The 23,465-nt window shown below is 36.0% G+C and overlaps 2 protein-coding genes across 3 annotated transcripts; one reads left to right on the top strand and one right to left on the bottom strand.

Annotated features, from left to right (window-relative positions):
• The first annotated feature begins 3,836 nt into the window (after positions 1 to 3,836).
• zetaCOP (COPI coat complex subunit zeta) lies at positions 3,837 to 13,084 on the top strand. Of its 2 annotated transcripts, none has more exons than XM_028303919.1 (6): positions 3,837 to 3,978; positions 4,845 to 4,990; positions 5,365 to 5,464; positions 6,224 to 6,357; positions 6,947 to 7,037; positions 12,969 to 13,084. In XM_028303919.1, exons 1-6 carry the CDS (start codon positions 3,943 to 3,945, stop codon positions 13,014 to 13,016), a joined length of 555 nt encoding a protein of 184 aa, XP_028159720.1. In that variant the 5' UTR covers positions 3,837 to 3,942; the 3' UTR covers positions 13,017 to 13,084. The 2 variants fall into 2 exon arrangements, with proteins under 2 accessions (XP_028159720.1, XP_028159721.1); XM_028303920.1 differs by lacking the exon at positions 12,969 to 13,084 and adding an exon at positions 10,239 to 10,347.
• Positions 13,085 to 15,601: 2,517 nt separating this feature from the next.
• On the bottom strand, positions 15,602 to 21,116 carry LOC114352329 (isochorismatase domain-containing protein 1). Its single transcript, XM_028303918.1, has 5 exons — positions 20,884 to 21,116; positions 20,365 to 20,374; positions 18,411 to 18,607; positions 16,367 to 16,483; positions 15,602 to 15,781 (listed from the first exon to the last, which is right to left on the bottom strand). Exons 1-5 carry the CDS (start codon positions 21,016 to 21,018, stop codon positions 15,626 to 15,628), a joined length of 615 nt encoding a protein of 204 aa, XP_028159719.1. The 5' UTR covers positions 21,019 to 21,116; the 3' UTR covers positions 15,602 to 15,625.
• Positions 21,117 to 23,465: the final 2,349 nt, after the last annotated feature.

Here is a 23,465-nt window from a genome sequence, read left to right as displayed (position 1 = left end):
GACATTTTGCAAAATTTTCAGGCGATTAGACAGATTGATTCGTCTTGCGAAATTGATTAAGATGGTGTAGTTAGATAACTCAATTTCGAAAAAAATGTCAGATACTTCAGTTAGAGAGGCAAGCGACGATGTATGCTTTGAGTTTGTTACAGTACTTTTTTCAGAACTTGCCAAATATTTAGTTCTAATGAAGTTATGGGCCTGATGGCCATTTTAACACTTGAGGACTCGCGCCTTAATTTGTAACATTCATACTCGCTACCGGGTGCGGTGGACCCAGTATATAAAATCCTATGTATTTTTCAAAAACTTAAATAAAAGTGAAAACTACTTTATTAGAAGGATATTAATATGATATAAACAAAGACAAAATAATAAACCAAAATAAATAGTCATATTTATTGCCTTTTTCTAAAATAATAACTTATTTAAAAAATTGAAGGTTTTTTGGCAAAATGAAGGTTATTTTTGAAAAATTTTGTAATTAATTATTTAAAAAAAAACCTTGTTTATTTTCGTAACCTACTATGACTTGCCTACTTATACCAATTAACAATTAATGAGAAATTTGTATAGAACATTTAAAATCACTTTGTTTACCGGGTCCAGTGGACTCAAAAACACATTTTTCGTCTGTAGCAATCACATGCAGTGGGCTATTTGACGATTATGACCGCTATTGGCTGTGCTACAATGTCGTGGAAAGGTACTAAGAGCGACAACATCGCAAACATCAAACTTTAAAAGTTATTACACAAATATTGAAGAACTGGGTCCTTTAGACCCATTAGCGAGTCCTTAAGTGTTAAGTTGGCAATAAGATTTTGTGTGTCACCAGAACTGGGAACTGAACCCTGGAAAATTACTATGAATCAAGAGCGATATAAAGCCAATCATCATTTTAGCAACAGGACGTCCACTGCAGAACATAGGCCTCCCCCAATGATTTCCACATCGCCCGGTTGGTAGCGGCCTGCATCCAGCGCCTTCCTGCTACCTTCACGAGGTCGTCTGTCCACCTTGTGGGCCACTGAAAACCGAATCATGACGTCTATCAATGGAAACAATCCTCAATGAAAGTGCGTAAGTACTTACTGGTACGCTGGTACCTACTATAGGGTGTGTATGTGTGCGTGCTCTCTTCAACGATGCTGTGTTGACGAGTATGGTGACCATGGTATGTGGGGGAAATGGGTTTGTGGGATATTTTATTACTAGAAAATAATCAAAATTAAGACTCTTTTTAGACAATCAAGAACTAACTGCAAATATTGTAAGCACATAGCGAACATGCTCTATTAAATTATTAACATAATATTTCACAATTACCACCAGGGAATTACATCTATCACTTCGAAGTTGACATAATTTTCTACCCACTGTATTCTTAAAGACTTGAAATTAACATCGGGTAAAAGTAGCTAATAATGCTATTTTGGATTTCCTCACAATCCATCCAGTAATAATTTCCTAGTTTTTCTAATGCACAACAAGGCAGGTATTTGACCGTAATATAAGTCTGGGGTGGTACCTACATATTCTGCCCTGTGTAAGTGCCTATTCAGAAGTTCCTTGAAAAGTTGTTAAATTCTAAGACCGTTTAAATTGTGCCGTTTCAGTTTAATACGTTTTTTATTTGCCAGGTTTTTGTAAGCTATCCACTAACAAGATTTCGTTTATTTAAAATAAAATAATAAAAAATAAATAAATATCCTTGGACATTTTACACTGCGCTTCTAGTCCCAAACTAAGCAAAGCTTGTACTATGGGTACTAGACAACGGATATAAACATACTTAAATACTTTTTTTTTAATAAGTATTTTTTATAATAGGTATTTTTTATTTTTTATAATAGGTATTCATAGAAATTCCCGAAAAACATGGTTGTAGCATGGCCACCCTACCCAACTAGGGGCACGGCACGCGCGCGCCCATAATGTCCTACGCTAAGTTATTTTATAACACGTTACTAATGAACGCGTAATTATCGGGGTCAAAATAACACGAGTATAACAACATTTTTATAAAAGGCAACCGTAACTGTGATGTATCAACACAGCTCAAACCACTGAACGGATTGCGCTGAACTGAAAGCTAATGAAGGAAATGATAGAAGATAAAGACATAAAACAACAAAAATCTGACAAATTCCATACAAAATACACCGAATATTGTTATCATCATCATCAACAGCCCTTTACAGTCCACGGCTGGACTATGAGCCTCCTCCACTATAGTGGAGGGTTTTGCCATAATCTCCACGCTTGGCAGGCTATTAATATTGTTATAGTTACGGTTAAAGTAAGTTGGTGCAATTCAGCCTAAGTATACTCGTATTTCTAAGTTGTAACAAGTAGTTTGAATATCAAACTTTTGACACCTACATGGGATAACATGGGAAAAACGTAGGGTATTTTAATCCTGGAGACTGACAAAAATGACTGAGTTTCTCAACACCAGCCCAGATGTTGTCTCAAAGTGGTGGTAGGGCAAGTTATACATAATTATTTGGGATGTGTAAAGGACCCTGGAAAAATCCTAAGTAGGTAGGTGTACTGTATAAAAGATTTAATTTGAGACACGCGCGAGTCACGAATCACGAATGCAAAGCCAAAGCAAAAGCTTTACCTAAGAACAGATTTTCTATCTGAGGTGATACAAAACTTTGATGTGAAAAATCAATCTATTTTGATCGCAACCACAACAAGAACGAATATTGTTGAAAGCATCGTCCGCACATCAAAGCGTCGGGAAGTGGCGAACAGCGCAAACAGTCCGCGTGGCACCAGCTCACACCGACGTGTAACATTTTAACCGTGATTTAAACCTATAAGGCGCCTTCAAAAGGCGTGAATAAGAGCTGTAGTGGCGCATTACTACCTACTTAGTTTTCATACAATTTCTGGAAGTGCAACAGCCGCACGATTTATCGCGGTCTCACTTTCTATGGTAGCTGCAACTGCGTATATGAAACACTTCCACTGCAGTACTAACGCGATTGTGACTTCTGCGCCCAATGACGAACATTGGGGCACAGAAATCTATCTAGAATATACTCGTAGCTAGAAAAGAAATCGAGCTTTGCGGTGTTATTTGCGGTTGTGTCCAAAAGGAACATGGGCAATTGGGCATCCATAAGAATTAGTATTAAAACAGAAAAGAAGAGTTTTGCGTCCTTGCAAGTATTTAGGTTTTTCTAACTGACCCGAAGTTGATGTTCAGTGATTCAGAAATTAAATACAACGTACCTAGACCTACCTACTTACTTACATGCAAAAGTTGCAGCAAAGTGATCACGATCGCATTCGATTATCTATTGATAAAATTGTAATGTTGAATTTTCTAGCTAGTTACGTTACGGTGTGACCGGCAGCCAATATAAAGGCGTGATGCAGCTAAGTGCATTCAGGAAGCGGGCGGCTGAAACGCAATTGTAGCTGGTACTGTATTTGTGCCACGTGCAGCGCTTCACAATCACAGCAGTTTGTTTGACAAAGGATTTTTTTTGGAATGCTGTTATTGTGCGTTGTTGTTTTGGCAAAATATTCACAATGTTTTACAGAGGAAAATGGGTTAGCTAAAGTTTTGACTTTCCCTTTGTATACGGGAATTACTCTAATAGCGCGGCTCTCCGATAAACAAAAAACCATTGTTATTCAGAAAACCTATTAAAAGTAAGCTTAATAGATCAAATAGGCCCTTTTTTTAAGTCGTTCTAATAACGTTACGTGCGGTATCGATAACGGTATGATTAACGTTATTAAAAATATATATAAATTGAACGCACCTTAGTTTGTAGTCTATGGTTTTTGACAGCTGTCAGTGTTATGTCAATGTCAACACGTCAAGCAATAACACGTCACGTTTGTCGTCAGTTTTGCATTTAAAAATTGCATGTTTTCTTGCAAAACTTTAATAATTACATCGTAAAACAGTTCAAAATGGTTCACACAAACACAATGGATGGTGCTTTATTTGTAAGTCCGATTTCATTTGATTATTCTTTTGTAAATATCCATCTTTTCGACCATTACATTCGGCATGGTTTTCAAGCAAATAGCAACATCAAAATACTATGTTGAAATGCAATAAGTTTGCTCCACCTGCTTCTCTATTGAATTTTTTAAATAAATACTAATTTAACATGAAAACAATCATGTTTATTTACTTCAAATTCACGTCAAGAAAATCGCATCATTGCTGGTTGAAAAATTGGTTTTATTACTAAAATCAGCAGGCATTTCACATTTGTATTGATTTTGTAGCTAGTAAACAACTCAGTAAGTATCCTTGGCCTTGTAATTTCATATATTCCTGAGGTAATCAAGTTGAACTGGTATATTAATTTGATACAGTATGTAGGTTGCTAGATGTTAACCATTTAACTTTATAAATGTACAAAATCTATTCACTATAATGTCGCAGGAAGCATTTGGATGTGAGTAGCGCAGGACTTGGAGAGGCCTTTGTCCACTTTTTTGTCTCCTTTAGTAGAAAAGATATACAATATGATACATATTTGGTATCTGGAGTGTCCTACTGTAAAGCAAGAACCCTAATTTTGGCACAATATTCATTAAAACATATTGGATGCGTGTGGCCAGGGACAGAAAACGGTGGAGGGTTGAAGAGGAGGTCTATGTTCGAAGGCGAACCCAAAGGCTGACATAGATAGATAGATAGATTCATTAAAACACTTTACCTCCTCTCAGTAAATGAAGCGATTCTATTCATTCTTTGCATACATATCCCTCGCACACATCCTCACACATCTCTGATGAAAACACAACCTAAAACATTCAATAATGTACCCATATTAATACATGATTGAATGCTTTTCCAGGAGCCCACTCTGTACATCGTCAAAGGCATGTGCATCCTTGACAACGACGGCAACAGAATCCTGGCCAAGTACTACGACAAAGACATCCTGCCCACCGCCAAAGAACAGAAAGCGTTTGAGAAGAATCTCTTCAACAAAACACATAGGTAAGTAATTTTAAAGATGAATACTTAAGTCATAAATCGTGTAAGTGTATTTTTTATTAGCTTAGTTCGTCAGCTGAGTTGCACCAGCGAACAATAACCGGTGATTTTTTATGGAGTTTCGACAGACATTTGACGTTTGTTAAAGTTAAAGTAAGATGGTGCAACCCAGCCATAGTGTTCTAACAAACAATACAACAGGCCCAGTAAATATTGTTTTTTTCTTTATCCTGCAAGACCTTTGATATTACTTTTTTCTTCTAAAATATAATGCAAGAAAACTTTAAGAAGTCTAAAACTACTTCCTTTTCTTACTCTGGGATAACTTTTAAAGTAACTAAAATAAGTGAAACTCATAAACATGATTAAAATTTCAGGGCAAATGCAGAAATTATAATGCTGGAAGGGCTCACTTGTGTTTACAAGAGCAATGTTGACCTTTTCTTCTACGTCATGGGCAGTTCACACGAAAATGAGGTTAGTATACTACTTCATCATCATCAGGTCATTTAGTCTCCATTGCAGGAGCACGACTCTCTAATTTACGAGGCAAATGGAGGATTTGGCCTACACTCCCCACGCTGGCCAGACGGGTTGGGGAGGCCTGGTGTTCGTTTATTTTGCATATTAAGACATTCAGCGGAAGATTGGTTGTCTATTTATAAATAAATAAAAATAAAAAGCTTTTATTTCCACAACTTTACAATTCATAAATGAAGTCAGAAGTATTTGTCCATTCACTCTTGTGTCACCCTGTATGGGCAAAAGCCTCCTCCATCCCTCTCCATTTGTTCCTGTCCTGGGCTAGGTCAAGCCAATGTTCTCCTGCTGCTCTCATTATATCATCAGCTCACCTTTTTTTGTTTCGTTGTCTATTTATCTCTGCTAGAACTACACGAATAAACTTCCTAATCAAAACCAGAGTTGGGACACAATACAACATTTTGGCCTGTATCTCACCTGATGGAAAGTGACAATCAAAATAAAGGTTGAAGTGAGCTTCACCCAGAATCCTTAACAAAAGGAACTGGCTATCATACCACCAACTGAATAAATGATCTTTTTTTTTATCTTTTTATCAAATCAACTGCCAAAATGTTAAATCTTCTTTTTTTATGGAAAACAAGGCAGGTATTTGATACCATCGCACCTGGTGTTAAGTGAGATGCAGTCTAGGATGGTACATATCTGTCCTGTAAGTGCCTATTCACTCTCGCCTTGAAAACCTGATTCCAGCTGATCCTGCAATCGGTCCTGAACGCTCTATACGAGTCGGTGAGCATCCTGCTCAGAAGGAACGTGGAGAAGCGAGTCCTGCTGGATAGCCTGGACGCTGTCATGCTAGCATTCGACGAGATCTGTGATGGCGGGTGAGAACTCACTGAGTATAAATCTCTTAAATAATTTCCAAATCTGTATTCTAACAGAAAAATAATATTGTTATGTTTTACAAGCATTTTCTACTACACTACTAATGACAGCTTAACTTTCCCCCGGAACAAACTTGACCTTCCTGGTTAGGTTTTTATTTTCGGTCAAGCTGTAGATCCTGGCTACACAGGAGTTGCAGCGGCGGGAACAACGACGCTATTCCTAGAAGCAGGCAGTTATAAAGCTATAATATAGCTGGCAGCGGCAGTACTTCACGCGACCCTCACCAGATCGTCGGTACACCTAGCCTAGTGGGAGACCTGCTCACACTACATTTTCCGGACCGTGGTCGCCACTCGAGAACTTTTGTGCCCCAGCTCTACGAGCTGTGTGCCCCATCCACTGCCACTTTAGTTTGGAAATTTTGGGCTTCATTTAAATAAACGAACGAACAAGTTTTTATTTATCTTGCAGTGTATATTTTTTTAGGTGTATTTATTTTTATCCAGTTCCCCCTATTTTTAAATGCGATTTTACTGTTAGTTTTTAAATATACTGATTAATAATTTATCTATTTATAATTTCCAGAGTGATCCTTGACTCGGACCCGACCTCGATCGTGGGCCGCGCTGCCCTGCGGACGGACGACGTGCCGCTCGGTGAACAGACGGTCGCTCAGGTAATGGACAACATCAACAAACTGTTCTGGTAGCACTCGCTTAGGGACCTGTGGCCTAATTCACGTATTTTGACAGTCAAGATCTCGCTGACGTTCAGAAGTCGATTGGAAAACAGCCCCCCTAGACAAAACGCACTTTTTGATCGAATCGAAAATCGAATCCGTCAAAACTCCATACAAAAAAGGGGCTTTTCGACCACTTATCGACTAGTTTGCGATTATAATTTGCACTTTGTCTAGACCCACTATTCTAATTCCGTATTCACAAGGGTCATTTTGGTAGAACGATTACTCGATAGGATCGCAACTCAGCGATTTGTTGTCGTTGAAGTTTTGTTACGTGAATAAGGCTACTGTGTACTGAGGTGGCCATAGATAATGATAGACGGATGTTCATTGTTTATGATACATTTATGAAAATATTTATTTTATTATTTTACTCGTATTTATTAACGTTATCATAAAAAATACGTACAATAAGATAGTTGACACTCATAGTCGATTTAAATACTTTTATGGGGGTCAGAACGCGATTATAATCATATTAAATAATAATAATATTATTATTAATTAATAGTGGATTTCACGTCACCGGTATAAAAGAGTAATTTAATATAGTTAGTCCAATGATTTATTTTTAAATAGTGATCGAGAACATTTCATAGTTATGGGACCAACAAAATAACCTACAAGAAATAATAGACACCATAATAAAATTATTATAATTATGTAATATGAACTACTACGATAATTAAAACAATTATTTTATTTATATTTTTTTTACAAATTGACATAATAATATTACACAGTATTGAGTGCAGGATTATTGTTGAGAATTTGAGTAGGTATTAAGTTATGCATAAATTGTTTGATTTTATTGTTTTAGTGCAGTCAAGTGCAAATTATTTATGATTTTATTAAATGACTGTATTTTCAGTCCGGGGCAGTTGTCCAACTGCTCAGTCCAACTAGTTGGACCATGGGTCTTTATTAGAGTCAGTTGTCCAACTTTAAAAATAGTTGGAGCACATTAATAATACAGTATTAAGATGAATGACGGCATTTTAATTGATGGAGACATAAAACTAAGAATTTATCAGATATTATTTTGATTATCTTCCATTTTATTCTTTTTTCGTATTATTTTATTCACATTTTGACATTGATTCAAAGCTATTTTTGCACTTGACTGTACGTAGTCGCTAGCATATTGAGCTTCCACAAAATGTCAATATCTCTAATCGATTCTAAACCTTAATCTTATGACATACAGTTCAAAATTGGACATTTTGTAGTAAGTTCACCTGCTGGCGATGTTTGTTTGTTTTGAACGTTATTGTAGTTGAATAAATATTTGTTATCGTACTAACCTTCTCATTTCTCATTTTAACTGTGTTTTGTTTATAATAACCACATAATCTACTAGAAATATAAAAGAAATATTATATATTTAAAGCCCGGTCTCTGAGCACGTAGAATTTTGTCCAATGACCCCAAGCTACCCATCCTTATCGCTCGCGCGTAATTATGTTGCTGTCGCGCTCGCACACTCACTGCGGGCGCGCGTCGCACAGTCGCGACAGCAATATAATTACGTGCGAGCGATAAGGATGGGTAGCTTGGGGTCATTGGACAAAATTCTACGTGCTCACGGACCAGGCTTTAGATACACATTTCTTTCATAGACAGATACAAAGACCCGTATTACGAAACGAAGCTCAAAAATTTGATTCTTAGCTTGGATGACTTCAATCTATTAAAATTACAATCTTTAAATATCTCCAAAAGTGATTGAAATTCAAAATTGAAGGGGTGAGTGGACAAAGGTGTTATCTGATAAAACTGAAGAATCGACTTTTTTGCATGAACATAGGTTTTAAGTGATGATAAAATCGACTAATGAGCTCAAAACACGCAATTTTGTTACGTGTCAAACCTTAACAAAGGTGTTATCTGACAAGCATTTCTGACAAGCATTCATACATTTCAGGATTCAAATGTGGTATGAGCAGATTAACATTTTCAAACACTCATATCTCATTTTGTTAGTTAAGACCTTTGTCCACTCACCCCTTCAGTTATGATTGTGTCATTTTGTTATATACCTAAGTATTACGTCAGGCCTGTAAACTAAACTCAAAAGTCGATTCAGATTCAACTGGCATTCTAATGGGATTGAGGCCATCCAAGTCAAGAATCAGAGGCATTAGTGTGCGTTTACATCAAACGTCGTTACTAAATGTATGACGGATTATACAGCGCCCCTAGCGCAATCTCTCAAGAACTAAAATTTTCATATATTTTTTTAACAGACTCACTATTGAGGACGTTTAATATAAACTCACACAAATCCCTCTGGTTTTGAGCTTCCTTTCTTTATTTTTTACTTTACCCGGATCTGTACTATTGTCCGGGCATCGTTTAAAAGTGTGTGATTTATACTTATCGTCACTGGGTCTATTTGCAATAAAAGTATTGAGTATTGAGTATTTCTTCCACACATATTGGGCGAGTGAGATGGCATGCATGTTACCGCCACCACACTTACATTTTATCACGATATCTTATTTTGGGTGACTTTTTATCAAAATACAGGGCTGCAATTTACATAAGTATTGCTAGATTTATTTTTGCTGATTTACTTTTTATTGAAGTCAAAGCAATCGTGAATCTGACTCAAATACCTATTTAGATTTTTTATCTCATTTTATATCGTTATAATTTTGTTAATTAATTGAAAAATAGTTGGGTATTCAGATATAAAAGTGTATTATTTATTGTCACTACCACTTTTAAATGTTTTTGTTTAGTAACAGTGAAAGTGATAACTGTTATAAATGTCTAAATATAAAACGTGGTAAGTTAGAGTAAAATAATTGCGCTTTATTTATAGCACCTTTTTTATTTTATGGCACTGCAGTTTTATTTTCGGTTTTAGCATATTTTAACACATTTTTAGATAGTAGGTAGATCTAATCACGTTTTTGTGCATGTTTTTTTTCTATAATTTTGATGGATTTTTCTTCATACTCGTCCTAGATAATATTTTTTTACGTATTATTATAATATTTTTGTACATTTCTATTTTATTTTAGTATAATTTTGTTTTAATTATATTTCCCACAGAAAAGTAAGCTAGCAAAATAATCAGTGGGTTAATAATTACATTATTTTTTATTTATTTTTATTCCTATCTTTCAGATACTGTACAACATTATGAATACATAAAATGGGAGGTGCCAGGGAAAGTCATGTAGCCAAAAATTGTAGTCATTATTATTAAATTCATTTACTGTTACTTTTATTTTTATTTTCGTTATTTTACTTACAACCCTGTATATTTTTTTGTAAATATTCACCGTCATTTTATTTAAATACCTTATAATTATATTTTTCAGTCTTAGTCGAATATTTTGACGTTTAATAGTTACTTTTTTAAATCGTTTAGAATTATTTTCGCTAATTTATTCATTGTTAATACACATATTAATCTTGCTCTTTGCTTGCTTGTTTATTAACACGATTTCTCATTATTTGGCTATCTTTTTAATATTCACTTTAAATACATTTGTATGAAGTTATTTATCAAGTTTCAAGTTCATAAAATTATATTGTACATACCTATAAGTATGATTTACATTTAAATCTTTTAATTTATAAAAACCAACGGAATATCTGCGTTAAAAAGTAAGTTATTGTTTTATTTATTTTGTAAATAATACAACGCTGAAAAATATAACAACAGCGTGAAATATAGGGTGGCAGAAAATATTTGACGTAGATCGTTTTTGTTATTTTTCTTGGATATTTAGAGCATTTTCGTTTAAAAATTATTTTACTTTAATATTTTATGATTTTTAATATATTTTCATACAATCATCATTACGTGTGTGTGACGATCTTCGTTAAAATTGGGTTTAAGAAGGTCTCTGTTTTTGTTAAGTACCTATTTAAACTAATATTTTTCGAGCTAGTTTTTAATTTTGCACCTAATTAAAAAAACACCGTTATTTTAAACAGTACTACAAGTACTAAAACAATATTTGTACCAGATGTGAATAATAACGATCATTCATCAGTAGGCTCGTTCCACGACCCTCTCTAATCTACCAGAGGCAAATGGAGGATTTGTCCTACACTCCCCACGCTGGCCAGACGGGTTGGGGAGGCCTGATGTTCGCATATTTGTCCCTTAGTCGCCTCTTACGACATCCACGGGTATTGTGCAAATGGTTTTACAATTAATTCTTCTTTTGTCTCTGGTAAATTAGAGAGGGTCGTGCACCTGCAGTGGAGACTAAATGACCTGATGATGATTATTTTCATCTATGCTAAATNTAACCGCTAGACTAATAGTTAAAATTTTGAAAGGCTCGATAAGGTGTTGCCAAAATTACAATTTTAATAATAATAAACAAAATTTTTTCTAAAGCCTGGTCCGTGAGCACGTAGAATTTTGTCCAATGACCCCAAGCTACCCATCCTTATCGCTCGCGCGTAATTATTTTGCTGTCGCGACTGTGCGACGGGCGCCCGCAGTGAGTGTGCTAGGTAGCTTGGGGTCATTGGACAAAATTCTACGTGCTCACGGACCAGGCTTTGGCAACGACAAAAGACAATGCCGGAAATTGGCGTCTTTTTTTTTTCGCACGGCCATCGACCAAACTTTGTTTTTTGATTACAAAATAGTGTAATAAACCAAACTTACTATGACATGTATACCTCTAAACTCAGTCTGAACTGAGTTACGAGCATTAGAAGTTTGATGATTTTCATACTAGATTTGCTTTTTGTGCGCAAGTTTTGTAAGAAATTGCAACAAAATATTGCGCTATTTTTTATTGCGCTGATTCTGCTCCATACTGATGTTTGGAGCCTTTAATGGATGGTATTGTTTGTTTACACATACAATCTCACTATTTTGTTGCAATTTCTTACAAAACTTTGCGCGCAAAAAGCAAATCTAGTATGAAAATCATCAAACTTCTAATGCTCGTAACTCAGTTCAGACTGAGTTTAGAGGTATACATGTCATAGTAAGTTTGGTTTATTACACTATTTTGTAATCAAAAAACAAAGTTTGGTCGATGGCCGTGCGAAAAAAAAAAGACGCCAATTTCCGGCATTGTCTTTTGTCGTTGCCAAAGCCTGGTCCGTGAGCACGTAGAATTTTGTCCAATGACCCCAAGCTACCTAGCACACTCACTGCGGGCGCCCGTCGCACAGTCGCGACAGCAAAATAATTACGCGCGAGCGATAAGGATGGGTAGCTTGGGGTCATTGGACAAAATTCTACGTGCTCACGGACCAGGCTTTAGAAAAAATTTTGTTTATTATTATTAAAATTGTAATTTTGGCAACACCTTATCGAGCCTTTCAAAATTTTAACTATTAGTCTAGCGGTTAACCAAGTCCGTGCCTGAGGTGTGAGGGTGTTTTTGTGACATCAAACGTCAGCGAAACTTTATGCTTCAGACTCGTAATGCTCCGTCATCATTTACGTTAACCCTTCCATACCTGACTCGATGCGCTAGGCTTATAATAGGGATGTTTCCTGGGTAAAAAAGGCAAGAGTTTTAATTAGTCCGTCAGTTAGCTTATCAAAAAATACTCGACACCTATTTTTCACTTTTTAAAACTTATGAATATGTAAAGAGATAAAGCGTGCCAAAGTTCTAAAGAAAAGGCCCGTGACGTCAGTGAGTGCGTAAAAGTGCAGCACTTTGTGACGCTTGCGGAACTTTAACGCACTATAACTTTGTAATTATTTGTTTGATTGACAATTTAAAATATACGTGTCCAATATTTTTTATATCAAAATTGACGGACTAAAAATTTTTTTTAGGAAACTAGCCTATTGTTTTAATATAAGTGTTCCTTGCTTACAGTGTGTTAATAATAGATAAGAAATTATTTTTCCATTGTTTTCAGGTACTTCAGTCGGCTAAGGAACAACTAAAGTGGTCTCTGTTGAAATAAAAGTAATAATTTTTCTAATTAAAATATGTCATATATTTAAGATACACATTATTTACATAATATTACAAGTACATACATAATTGATATTTTTTATTTTTCGAACTTAAAGTATTTACAATAAATAATGATTGTAATTTATGAAAATGTTAACAGCCAATATAGGTTCTTACCTACACCGTGATAAAATGAAAAGTTATCCCAAAAACAGTGAAGTTCAAATGCCACATTACTACTTATTAAAAATTTGATCGTTTCATCCACGAAGACGCGCCCCACCAATTTATTGGTGCGGGAAGTTTGATCCGAGCAATCCGAGCGGCATTATTGTAGTGTGCGTGTGCACTCATGGATAATTTAGCGTGTACCGATAACACTCAAACATTAGCGAAGGAATGGTGGGGGGGCGCGTCTTCGTGGATGAAACGATCTATACCCACTAAGGCCTCAGCCTCGAACTTAGCGGGCAGCGGGGCGGGAGCGGCGGCGGCGCTGGAGCGGGGCGGGCAACGCAGACCCGTTCTCGAAACAAGCGGGCAGCTCGCGCGGCGCTTTAGCGGCGAAGTGTTGTGTTCGGGGTTGTGTTGTCGAGATATTTGTTTTTATTCGCAAACGAAATGTCTGAACAACGGCGACAATTTTATTTCGATTCAAAGGACATTGTCAGAAATCGCCTAAAAAACCGCCCAAAAACATGAACCCATCATAATTATTTTCTATTTTTTTTAATACATTAAGCACCCTTTCATTCTAATGGACACTTAAGCATTGAAAAATTAAATAAATAAGTCTTTTAACGTTTATTCTATAATACTATTACAACTTCCGGACGTTTTGGTGCTTGGCATGGTCTAAAACCTATCAAGTTCCATAATTTTTGCCGATAAAATCTGTACGAGGAATTACCGTACTTTATTGCTGGGAGTCCATGTATAGTGATGTTCCTGCGGCCATCATAGACAATAAAATATCGATTTTGAAAAAAAAAATCGATTAAATTGCTTTGAAGACTAGATTTGCGTTAAAAGCTAAAAAGATATTGACACTATTACAAGAAGTTATCTAAAGTGTCCAACTGGTCGAAGGTCGTAAATAAAATAAAAATAATTAGGACCATAAACTGATATTCATGGTATCATAACTGTAAAAGTGTCAGAATCCGATGTTGAATNCGAGTTGTATTTCTAAAACTTGTTCTATTATTTTATACTATTTGGCTGCGACTCGGCGTGACGACAATACAAAACATTTTTCGCGAATCGGTGTTCATACATTCACACAATACATTAGACGCCATGTTGTCATAAACGACATATTATAAAATCGCTGTAATTTAATATTCTTAATCATTAATTTTATGGCAAGTGTCCATCAGGAATCATTGTTCTTACACACAGAATCGTATTATTTCGCTTTCGGGTAGTAATATGTCAAAATTGTTGGTTCTTAGGCGAACAATGTATGGAGAACGAACATTGTCCTTTATTCCTTACGCTCGATTTATTGTGGGCAAAAGAAGGAGTGCGCTCCCCGCTCGTTGCCCGCTCCCTCGCCGCTGCCCGCTCGATGCCCGCTCCGTCGCCGCTGCCGCGCCGCTGTTTTCGAGAACCGGTCTATTTGATTTTACGCATAAGATCCTGCCGCTCCCGCGCCGCCGCCGCCGCCGCCCCGCTGCCCGCTAAGTTCGAGGCTGAGGCCTTAAACTAGTTTTGATCCTTTTAATTTATACTTCCTATGAGGTTTTCCCAAACTCGTCAGCAGTAGGGTTCATATTGAGTTTGGAGATGTGCTTGAAGACCGGGTGCGATTTGTCTCGAAGCAGCTTGAACAGAACGTTCTCTGAAGTCCCTACGAAGCAACCGATGGATTGGAAGCGCTGGAAATAAAATATGGTAACGAAATATTACATTTAAAACTTTAAAATTATGATTTTAAGGGTCAGTATTACAAAGCAATGCTCAACATTGATGATTATTGGTTTAGAAATTAAAATTCAACCAAAAAAACTCTATTTATGCTTAGAATTGAATCGAGCTTTGAGTTTTGTTCTGTAATAGGTACGTGAATTTATCACCCCAACACATGAGAATAGTCTTATGCTCGTTTTCACCATCAATCCCTAATATTTAAGTGACCCATATGAATGTTACCAAGATAGGGGTCACTTAAAAATTAGGGATTGATGGTGAAAACGGGGATTGGGCTCTGTTTTAACTCTTGCTGATAAGTTCTTGAAAGCCAATTATGAACTTCTAATTTTATTTTACAAACTGAAAAACTTTGTTTCACATGTCTTAGCAAATTATCGGAGAAATAATAAAATATACCTACACACCAGTAATCAGAAACTATTTAGATAGTGACATAATATAATGTCAGCAACTATCTGTAACTTTATCAAGAACTTGTGAAACCTGCCTGGCAGGGACTTTATCCGCAAGAGGTGAAACTTATTTATCCACAGTTATATTTTATTCACCTTGATACAAACTAACATTGTTAAAAAATGATGATTTATGACTTAAAGAAAAATATTTTAAAAGATAGTAAAGTAAAAAACAAGACAAGGAATAGTAAAACCACAAATATTAGTATTTCTGATTATAATAATATCACAGTTTAGAAACAACATCGAATCCAAGAGTGTCCACAGTGGGTTCCTTGTTAAGTTTCGAGATATACTTGAAAGCAGGGTGCTGCTTGTCGCTCAGCAACTTGAATAGCACATTCTCTGAGGTTGTGACGAAGCAGCCTAGGGATTGCAAGCGCTGGAAGGGATAGAAAAGGGAGAAGTGAGGATGGAGTATAGTTAAAAGTAAACAGTTACATTTCGTTGAAAAATGGCGCAATTTTAAATTAATGAATAGGCGTACCAAGAAATTGTGAACAACTCAGTGGTATAGTTAGTAAGTAGTTAAGGTGACAATGTGTGGACAGTGTACCTACTCAGAATGTACGTATGAAGGACAGATAATGTTAGTATGGTATAGAGCTTGAAGCACAGAATAAGCACTAGTTCTCTGGAAGTTAGTTGTTTACTAAAACCACACACTAATTTCTTACATAGTTGAATTGAAGATTTTTTAAACCACGACAATCATAATAGTAATCATCAGTGTTAGTCCATTAACTTAAATCCGCCATTTGTACATAAGCATTCTCTACCAGTAAACCATGGAGGTACCTACTTAAGGGGGGTTTGACAGAGAATGTGCACTTTTTTATACTATACAAAGTAGTCTGCTTTAAATAATAACGTGCGAATTTTTAAAGTGCTCATTCTGCGTCAGATTCCTTTATTAGGGGAATGTGCGAATTTTGTTTATGTGATTTAAATTATTTACAATACCAACCTGCAGCGCCAATCCTCTGTCCATCAGGGATCGTGAGGACACTCCGTCGGCCAACACGTGGACTGTCAGGTCCTCATTCAGCAAGTCTATGACGGTTTGCTCGATGCAAACGTGTGCCTGTAATCATTAACCCTTAAATGCATAGTGTTGCCATATGTCTACGAACTACTTTTTTAATTATAAAAAGTAACACATTTTATAAGCGTTTCTGAACATATGCTAATATCATAGAAAACATCATAATAAAAATAAAAAAAACGCAAATGAAGGTAGATTTGAAAAAAAATTAACCGATATTTGACGTAGCGATTGCGAAAGAGAAAAAATTGGTAGTGTTAAAATTTGTGGTATTTCAATTTCGGATTCAGTGAGAATTAATTGCTAAAACGATTGGAAAAAAATACATACGTGTTAGAAATAATGTAAGAATTCATTATTATAACTTATTTTTTTGGTAATCTATCCCGAATGTGCCNTACCTTAACCCTTAAATGCATGATTTTTTATTTAGTTATGAAAAAAATATTTCAATTAGATTTTTAGTCACAGATAGGGGGAAAAATAATAAAAAAAATCTTAGTACGAAAAAAAAGTATATTTTTGAAAATTAACAGTATGTAGCCAAATGTCTACACCATGCGTTTGTATGCCGTAAAATTGTTCTATGGTTTGCTTATTTGGCTTTTCTTTTCAGCATGTTTGGCTCGCTATCTGAAAAGGAAATTGAGGCAGCTCTTGCTGCTTTAAATGATGGTGCAGTCTCAGAAGATGATGAAAATTTAGATGATGATAATATCGATTTTTACTCAAACGTACGGGATTTATTGCATGATCTGGATGAGGAGTCCATAGATCATAATCTACCCTTGGAACATAACGAAGATCTGATCTAATATATGCTCCTCTTCATAGACTATGGGAGGGTTATGTTCCAGGGTCTTCGTTATGTTCCAAGGGTAGATTATGATCTATGGACTCCTCATCCCGATCATGCAACAAATCCCGTACGTTTGGGTAATAATCGATGTTATCATCATATAAATTGTCATCATCTTCTGAGACTGCACCATCATTTAAAGCAGCAAGAGCTGCCTCAATTTCCTTTTCAGATAGCGAGCCAAACATGCTGAAAAGAAAAGCCAAATAAACAAACCATAGAACAATTTTACGGCATACAAACGCATGGTGTAGACATTTGGCTACATACTGTTAATTTTCAAAAATATACTTTTTTTTCGTACTAAGATTTTTTTTATTATTTTTCCCCTTATCTGTGACTAAAAATCTAATTGAAATATTTTTTTCATAACTAAATAAAAAATCATGCATTTAAGGGTTAAGGTAGAAGTTTAAAAATCTTAGTTTGCAGTATAAGTTGTGTTTCTGAAAAGGTAAATGATTCTGGGCTTTGCAGGCCTTGTTAATGGTCTGGTAAGCTGTAGTGTTTCTTACGAGATCGAATCAGAAATGAGGAGATTCGTAAACGAACTAAAATCGCTGACATAGCCTGACGACAGACTGACGGCCGATGGGGCAGCAAGGTACTGGAGTAGAGGCCATGTACCGGAAAACGCAGCATGGGACGTCCACCCACAAGGTGGACCGACAACCTGATAAAGGAAGCAGGAAGGCGCTGGATGCATTCCGCTACCAACCGTGCGATGTGGAGGTCATTGGGGGAGGCCTATGTTCAGCAGTGGACGTCCTGTGACTGGAATGATGATGATGAAGCTGTATTAGATGCCAATAGTGGAATATAAAGTTAGATAGTTAACTACAAGTAATATGACAGAAGTAATTTTTTTATTGGGCAATAATTTGGGAAGTAAAAGAACTTTATAAACTTTCTAGTGGCCGCCTGTGACTTCGAACGCGTTGAATTTTGCAAAATCCTGTCTTAGTGAGCACCTACATTCTAAAAAGAACCCCGATGCAAAATTTGAGACTCCTAGGACTTGTAGTTTTTGAGATTTCGTGATGAGTGAGTGAGTCAGTCAGTGACCTTTCACTTTTATAGATATGGCAGCTAAATAAAAAAAATTACCTCAATACCAAAAAGCACCACCGAGGCCAGGTTAGGTATGTCCTTCTTCAGCCGTTCCTGCAGTTCCGGTGTGTACATAGAGAACTTAGTCTTCTCGTATACTAACGCTGCATCGTCCACTTTAATGTCTTTTGTCGTGTGACCGAGACCTTTGGGGTACTGTTCGGAGATGTATACAGGTATTTTGAAGTGCTTCGCTGCTTCCATATGTGCATGTGGATTGAGTGATCCTTGCTTCAATCTTAACAAAAATCGAGGAAGTTTTACTTAAAATATGTTAAAACATTGCGATGAAGTTTAAAAATTTGTTAAACCTAAGATAAAAATGTTATGGCCAATAAATAGGAGCACTCATACCGCACGCTTTAAGAAAACGTCAACATGTTTATTTCAGAAAATAAAGCCTTTCCACTTCTTTTTATAGTATAGAAAAATTGTTAAGAATATGTTAAAACTATTAACAAATTCAGAAATTCCTTGCACGTCCCGTTCCAAAGTTATGACGATTATTTAGGATCACTCACACCGCACACGGGCCGTACGAGTGCTCTTCAAAATAATGACTTTTTATTAATAAATACGTTTTATTTCTGTTGGGAAATGTGTGCAAACTGACGAGCGAATTTGTTAAAGAATAAGTGTGACAAAACTTAAGAGCTGAAGGAAGAAATTAACCTTTATTCTTTCCTCCAATATGCCGTGTGAGTGATCCTTACTTTTACCTCTATCTGCTCATATGTAGTTCGTAGGCAGACTGAGATAGTATCTAAAATTGTTAATTGTTTTTAACAATTATTTGGCATATATTTTGCTTTTATTAAGGTCATAATTTAAGAAATATCAGGCTTAGATGATTCCTAAAGGAAAATGTTGATTAGGGTACATATGATTTTTTATTTTGTGAGACTGTTCCGATTCGTCAGACGTGACAATGCAAAACCAATGCAATCTAATATGTAGTAGGTTTAGGGGCCTCCGCTAAAACTCGCGGGGGGCGTCCGTCGCCGCGGTCGGCAGTAGCGCGAGTTTTAGTGGTTTACCCCTACATCTTGAATGATAGAAATAAAGAAACATTACAATTGTTTATAGGATTGAATTCAAATTTGACTTGTAATATGAATTGAGAAAGATACTCACGGTTTTATTTAAATAAATTACAAATTTCTCAACAAAACTGTTTTTTTTTGGTTGGACTATAAAATACGATAAAATAATATTATTAAATCTCACATGTAAACTTCTGATGAATCGAAACAGTCTCTCAAAATAAAAAATCATACGTACCCTAATCACCATTTTCCTTTAGGAATCATCTAAGCCTGATATTTCTTAAATTATGACCTTAATAAAAGCAAAATATATGCCAAATAATTGTTAAAAACAATTAACAATTTTAGATACTATCTCAGTCTGCCTACGAACTACATATGAGCAGATAGAGGTAAAAGTAAGGATCACTCACACGGCATATTGGAGGAAAGAATAAAGGTTAATTTCTTCCTTCAGCTCTTAAGTTTTGTCACACTTATTCTTTAACAAATTCGCTCGTCAGTTTGCACACATTTCCCAACAGAAATAAAACGTATTTATTAATAAAAAGTCATTATTTTGAAGAGCACTCGTACGGCCCGTGTGCGGTGTGAGTGATCCTAAATAATCGTCATAACTTTGGAACGGGACGTGCAAGGAATTTCTGAATTTGTTAATAGTTTTAACATATTCTTAACAATTTTTCTATACTATAAAAAGAAGTGGAAAGGCTTTATTTTCTGAAATAAACATGTTGACGTTTTCTCAAAGCGTGCGGTATGAGTGCTCCTATTTATTGGCCATAACATTTTTATTTTAGGTTTAACAAATTTTTAAACTTCATCGCAATGTTTTAACATATTTTAAGTAAAACTTCCTCGATTTTTGTTAAGATTGAAGCAAGGATCACTCAATCCACATGCACATGCTTCCATCTGGAAATTTTTAAGATTGTTTTCAAGCTAATGATAGAAAATCGTGGTCTTAAAGTTTTGAAATTAGCTTTTGACTTTTTAATTTATTTATTTTTTCTAAACTTAAATTAATTTCTTTCTTTCTTTCTATAAGATTACAATGTAAGTTACGTTATTATTGGTCATGATTTTTGGAGAGTGTTATGAAGAAAATAAAGAGGAGCAATATGAGTTGGTCTTAAACTAAAAAGACTGCTTACTAAATGTTTACACTAAACCGAAGTACATAATTATTGGTGAATTTCATGTAGAATGCATTTTAAAATTAATTGTTGTATGGGGTTCAAACCACAGTGGTAAAAACATAGTTTAGGATTCTATATTAGTTTCAAAACCTAAAAATAAAATAGGTTAATAACAAAAGTTATCATCCTAAACCCATCCAAAAGATTAAGCCGGCGTTTATCTCAAATAACAACACTAGAATGATCGTGATAAACGATTACGTAACGATTATAAAGAGTACAAACCATTTTATTAGCGACTTTCACAACTTCGCCGAAATGTTTCACATGAGGCCTAAAAGTTTCCTGTATGTCGCACAGAAGGAACGCGGTCCTGGGAGCTTCTAACGCACCAAGTTTAATAATATTACGGGCAGCCATCGTTATAAAATAAGTTTATCGCCGGTAAAAGTTGTTGCAAAATAACGTTGATCGGAATTCGGCGACTCGTCGTAATGACGTTTTTTGACAAGCTTATCAATTTGACAGTTGTGAAGTAAACATGTTACAATCCGGCTAATTTGTAATGGCTACTTATTAGTAGAAGAACCTAAAAAAGGCTTACCTCTCGAATTTGTCAGAATTATAAACATTCCAATTCACGCATTTACCGATTGATTTAGAGAAAACACATTAAAGTTTTCATAAAAAATTATAAAGGTAGTTTTTTTTTAATATTTTTTTTGCAAGTTTTCCATTTATTGGCCCTCTATTATTTGTTTTGCTGCCACTTTTGCTATTAGTATCTCGAAACGCCTTTTGTATTCTTATTCAAGTTTACTTGCTCTGGTATGTTTTTGCTATGTTATTTCAGTAGGTGCTATGCGCTCTACATTTTTTTATCCACACCGAGGAAGCTCTTGACCTGTATCTCACCTGATGGTAAGTTATGATCAGGCCGAAGGTGGAAGCGAGCTTCACCCGGAATCCTCAACCACGGAGGAACTGGCTATCTTACCTCTAACTGCCGGAACACAACAATGCTGTTAACATTGTTGTTAAGGCGACAGACTTAGGTAAGATGGTGGTTGCTAGTCAGGCGGACTTAGAACAAGCCCTACCACCAACCAAACCGAACAGAAAAATCTTCCCCCAATGGAAATCGAACCCGGGGCCTCTGCGTCTGAATCAGTGGTGGTCTTTATTACCACTAGAACACAAAAGCGGTTGGTTTATTTTGTTTCATTGTACTAGCTTTCCGCCCGCGGCTTCGCCCGCGTGGAATTTTGTCTTTCACAGAAAAACTTTATCACGCGCGTTCCTGTTTCAAAAACCGGGATAGATCCTATGTCCTTTCCCGGGACTCAAACTATCTCTATGCCAAATTTCATCAAAATCGGTTCAGTGGTTTTGGCGTGAAAGAGAGACCGACAGACAGAGTTACTTTCGCATTTATAATAATATTAGTACCTATAGATTTACTAGCTTTGCGCCCTCGACTTCGCCCGCGTGATAAAAGTGCTGTTTTTAGAGTTTTCCTGGAAATCAAATTTTTCTCGCCGTAAAAACGTTACGAACGTATTAAAATTTATCCAAGTTAGATCCAAATCCATATTATTTTATGTAACGTAAACCTTTATGACCCTTTCTCCTTGTGTTTTGAGCTACCAAATTAATATTTTTTTGTTTTTTTTTTTAATCTTACCTTTATTTGTTCGTTTCAGCAGCCAAAATGACGTCCACTGCTGGACAAAGGCCTTAGGTGCCCAAAGATTTCCAGGACGACCAGTCCTGCCCTGCCTTCATCCAGGTGCTTCCCGCGACCTTCACCAGATCGTCGGTCCATCTAGTAGGAGGCCTGTCCACTCTACGTCTTCCGGACTATCTTCCGTTGCCAGCAAGTGGTTTCGCAAGTCGCAACCAAGCTAAGCTGCTAAGTAGGTAGTTTGTGAGTGTATTTATAGAGTTGGGCGTGTAGAGCTAGCTTAAGCTGCATGGTTCTATATTATGAGATCTAATAACTTTCTGACAGTGCGAGTGTTGAGTCTATTAAGTAGTCTTAACAACATTAAATATGAAAATATTATTTTTGATGGGATTGAGTTTTGTAATACGGATCTAAGTAGATTGAATTAACTCTAATCAAGTGATCTCTTAAATTCTGAGTTGGCGTTGTCATTTATTTAAAACTAGCTGACCCGGCGAACTTCGTACCGCCTTAGCGTAGAGATTTTCTTAATATTTTTTTCCGTAAGAACCATCCTTGGACTTCCACAAACATTTAAAAAAAAGAATTATCGAAATCGGTTCAGCCGTTCACACGTGATGCCGTGACAACGCGAAACGGGTTTCATTTTTATATATATAGATTTTACTGCACATAATAACATAGCCATTCAAAAAGCAAGCTTAATTCCGTATGGTATTCTCTTCCAGTTAATATTATTTGTTAAAAGCCTTAGCCAAGCTTTTTAGCAAAGGAATTTTTGTCCCTGAGATGCTTACCTATGCCTAAGTATTATGTTAAGTAGCCCTATGTTGGGTAGGTACTAAACACCTTTTAACACGAATATTATTGCATACACATTTGGCAAATCCAAAAAGACTAGGCCAAAAAAGGGCGCCCGAACCGTAATTCTGAAAAAATCAGAAAAGGCTTGCCCCAGACGTATCATTACGTGAACACGCAATTTCTTAAAAAACGCCGAATCTCTAATTTTGTGGAAAAAACTATATCATTCACGAGCTGTGTTCCTTTTCTATTTTTTTTTACTTGTTTCCGACTCGTGACTTTTGAGTGACTGTTGCCCGCGGGCAATCTTCTATCCCGAACGCAACCACAGATAAAAAAACAAGAAAAAACATGGCGCTCGCGTGCTTTGGCGGGA

This window comes from Ostrinia furnacalis, unplaced genomic scaffold, assembly GCF_004193835.3.
Source record: "Ostrinia furnacalis isolate ACB-3 unplaced genomic scaffold, ASM419383v2 OfSCF1319, whole genome shotgun sequence".
NCBI lineage: Eukaryota > Metazoa > Arthropoda > Insecta > Lepidoptera > Crambidae > Ostrinia > Ostrinia furnacalis.
Note: the sequence above shows the minus strand (reverse complement) of the source record. Positions and strands in the feature narration are given on the sequence as shown.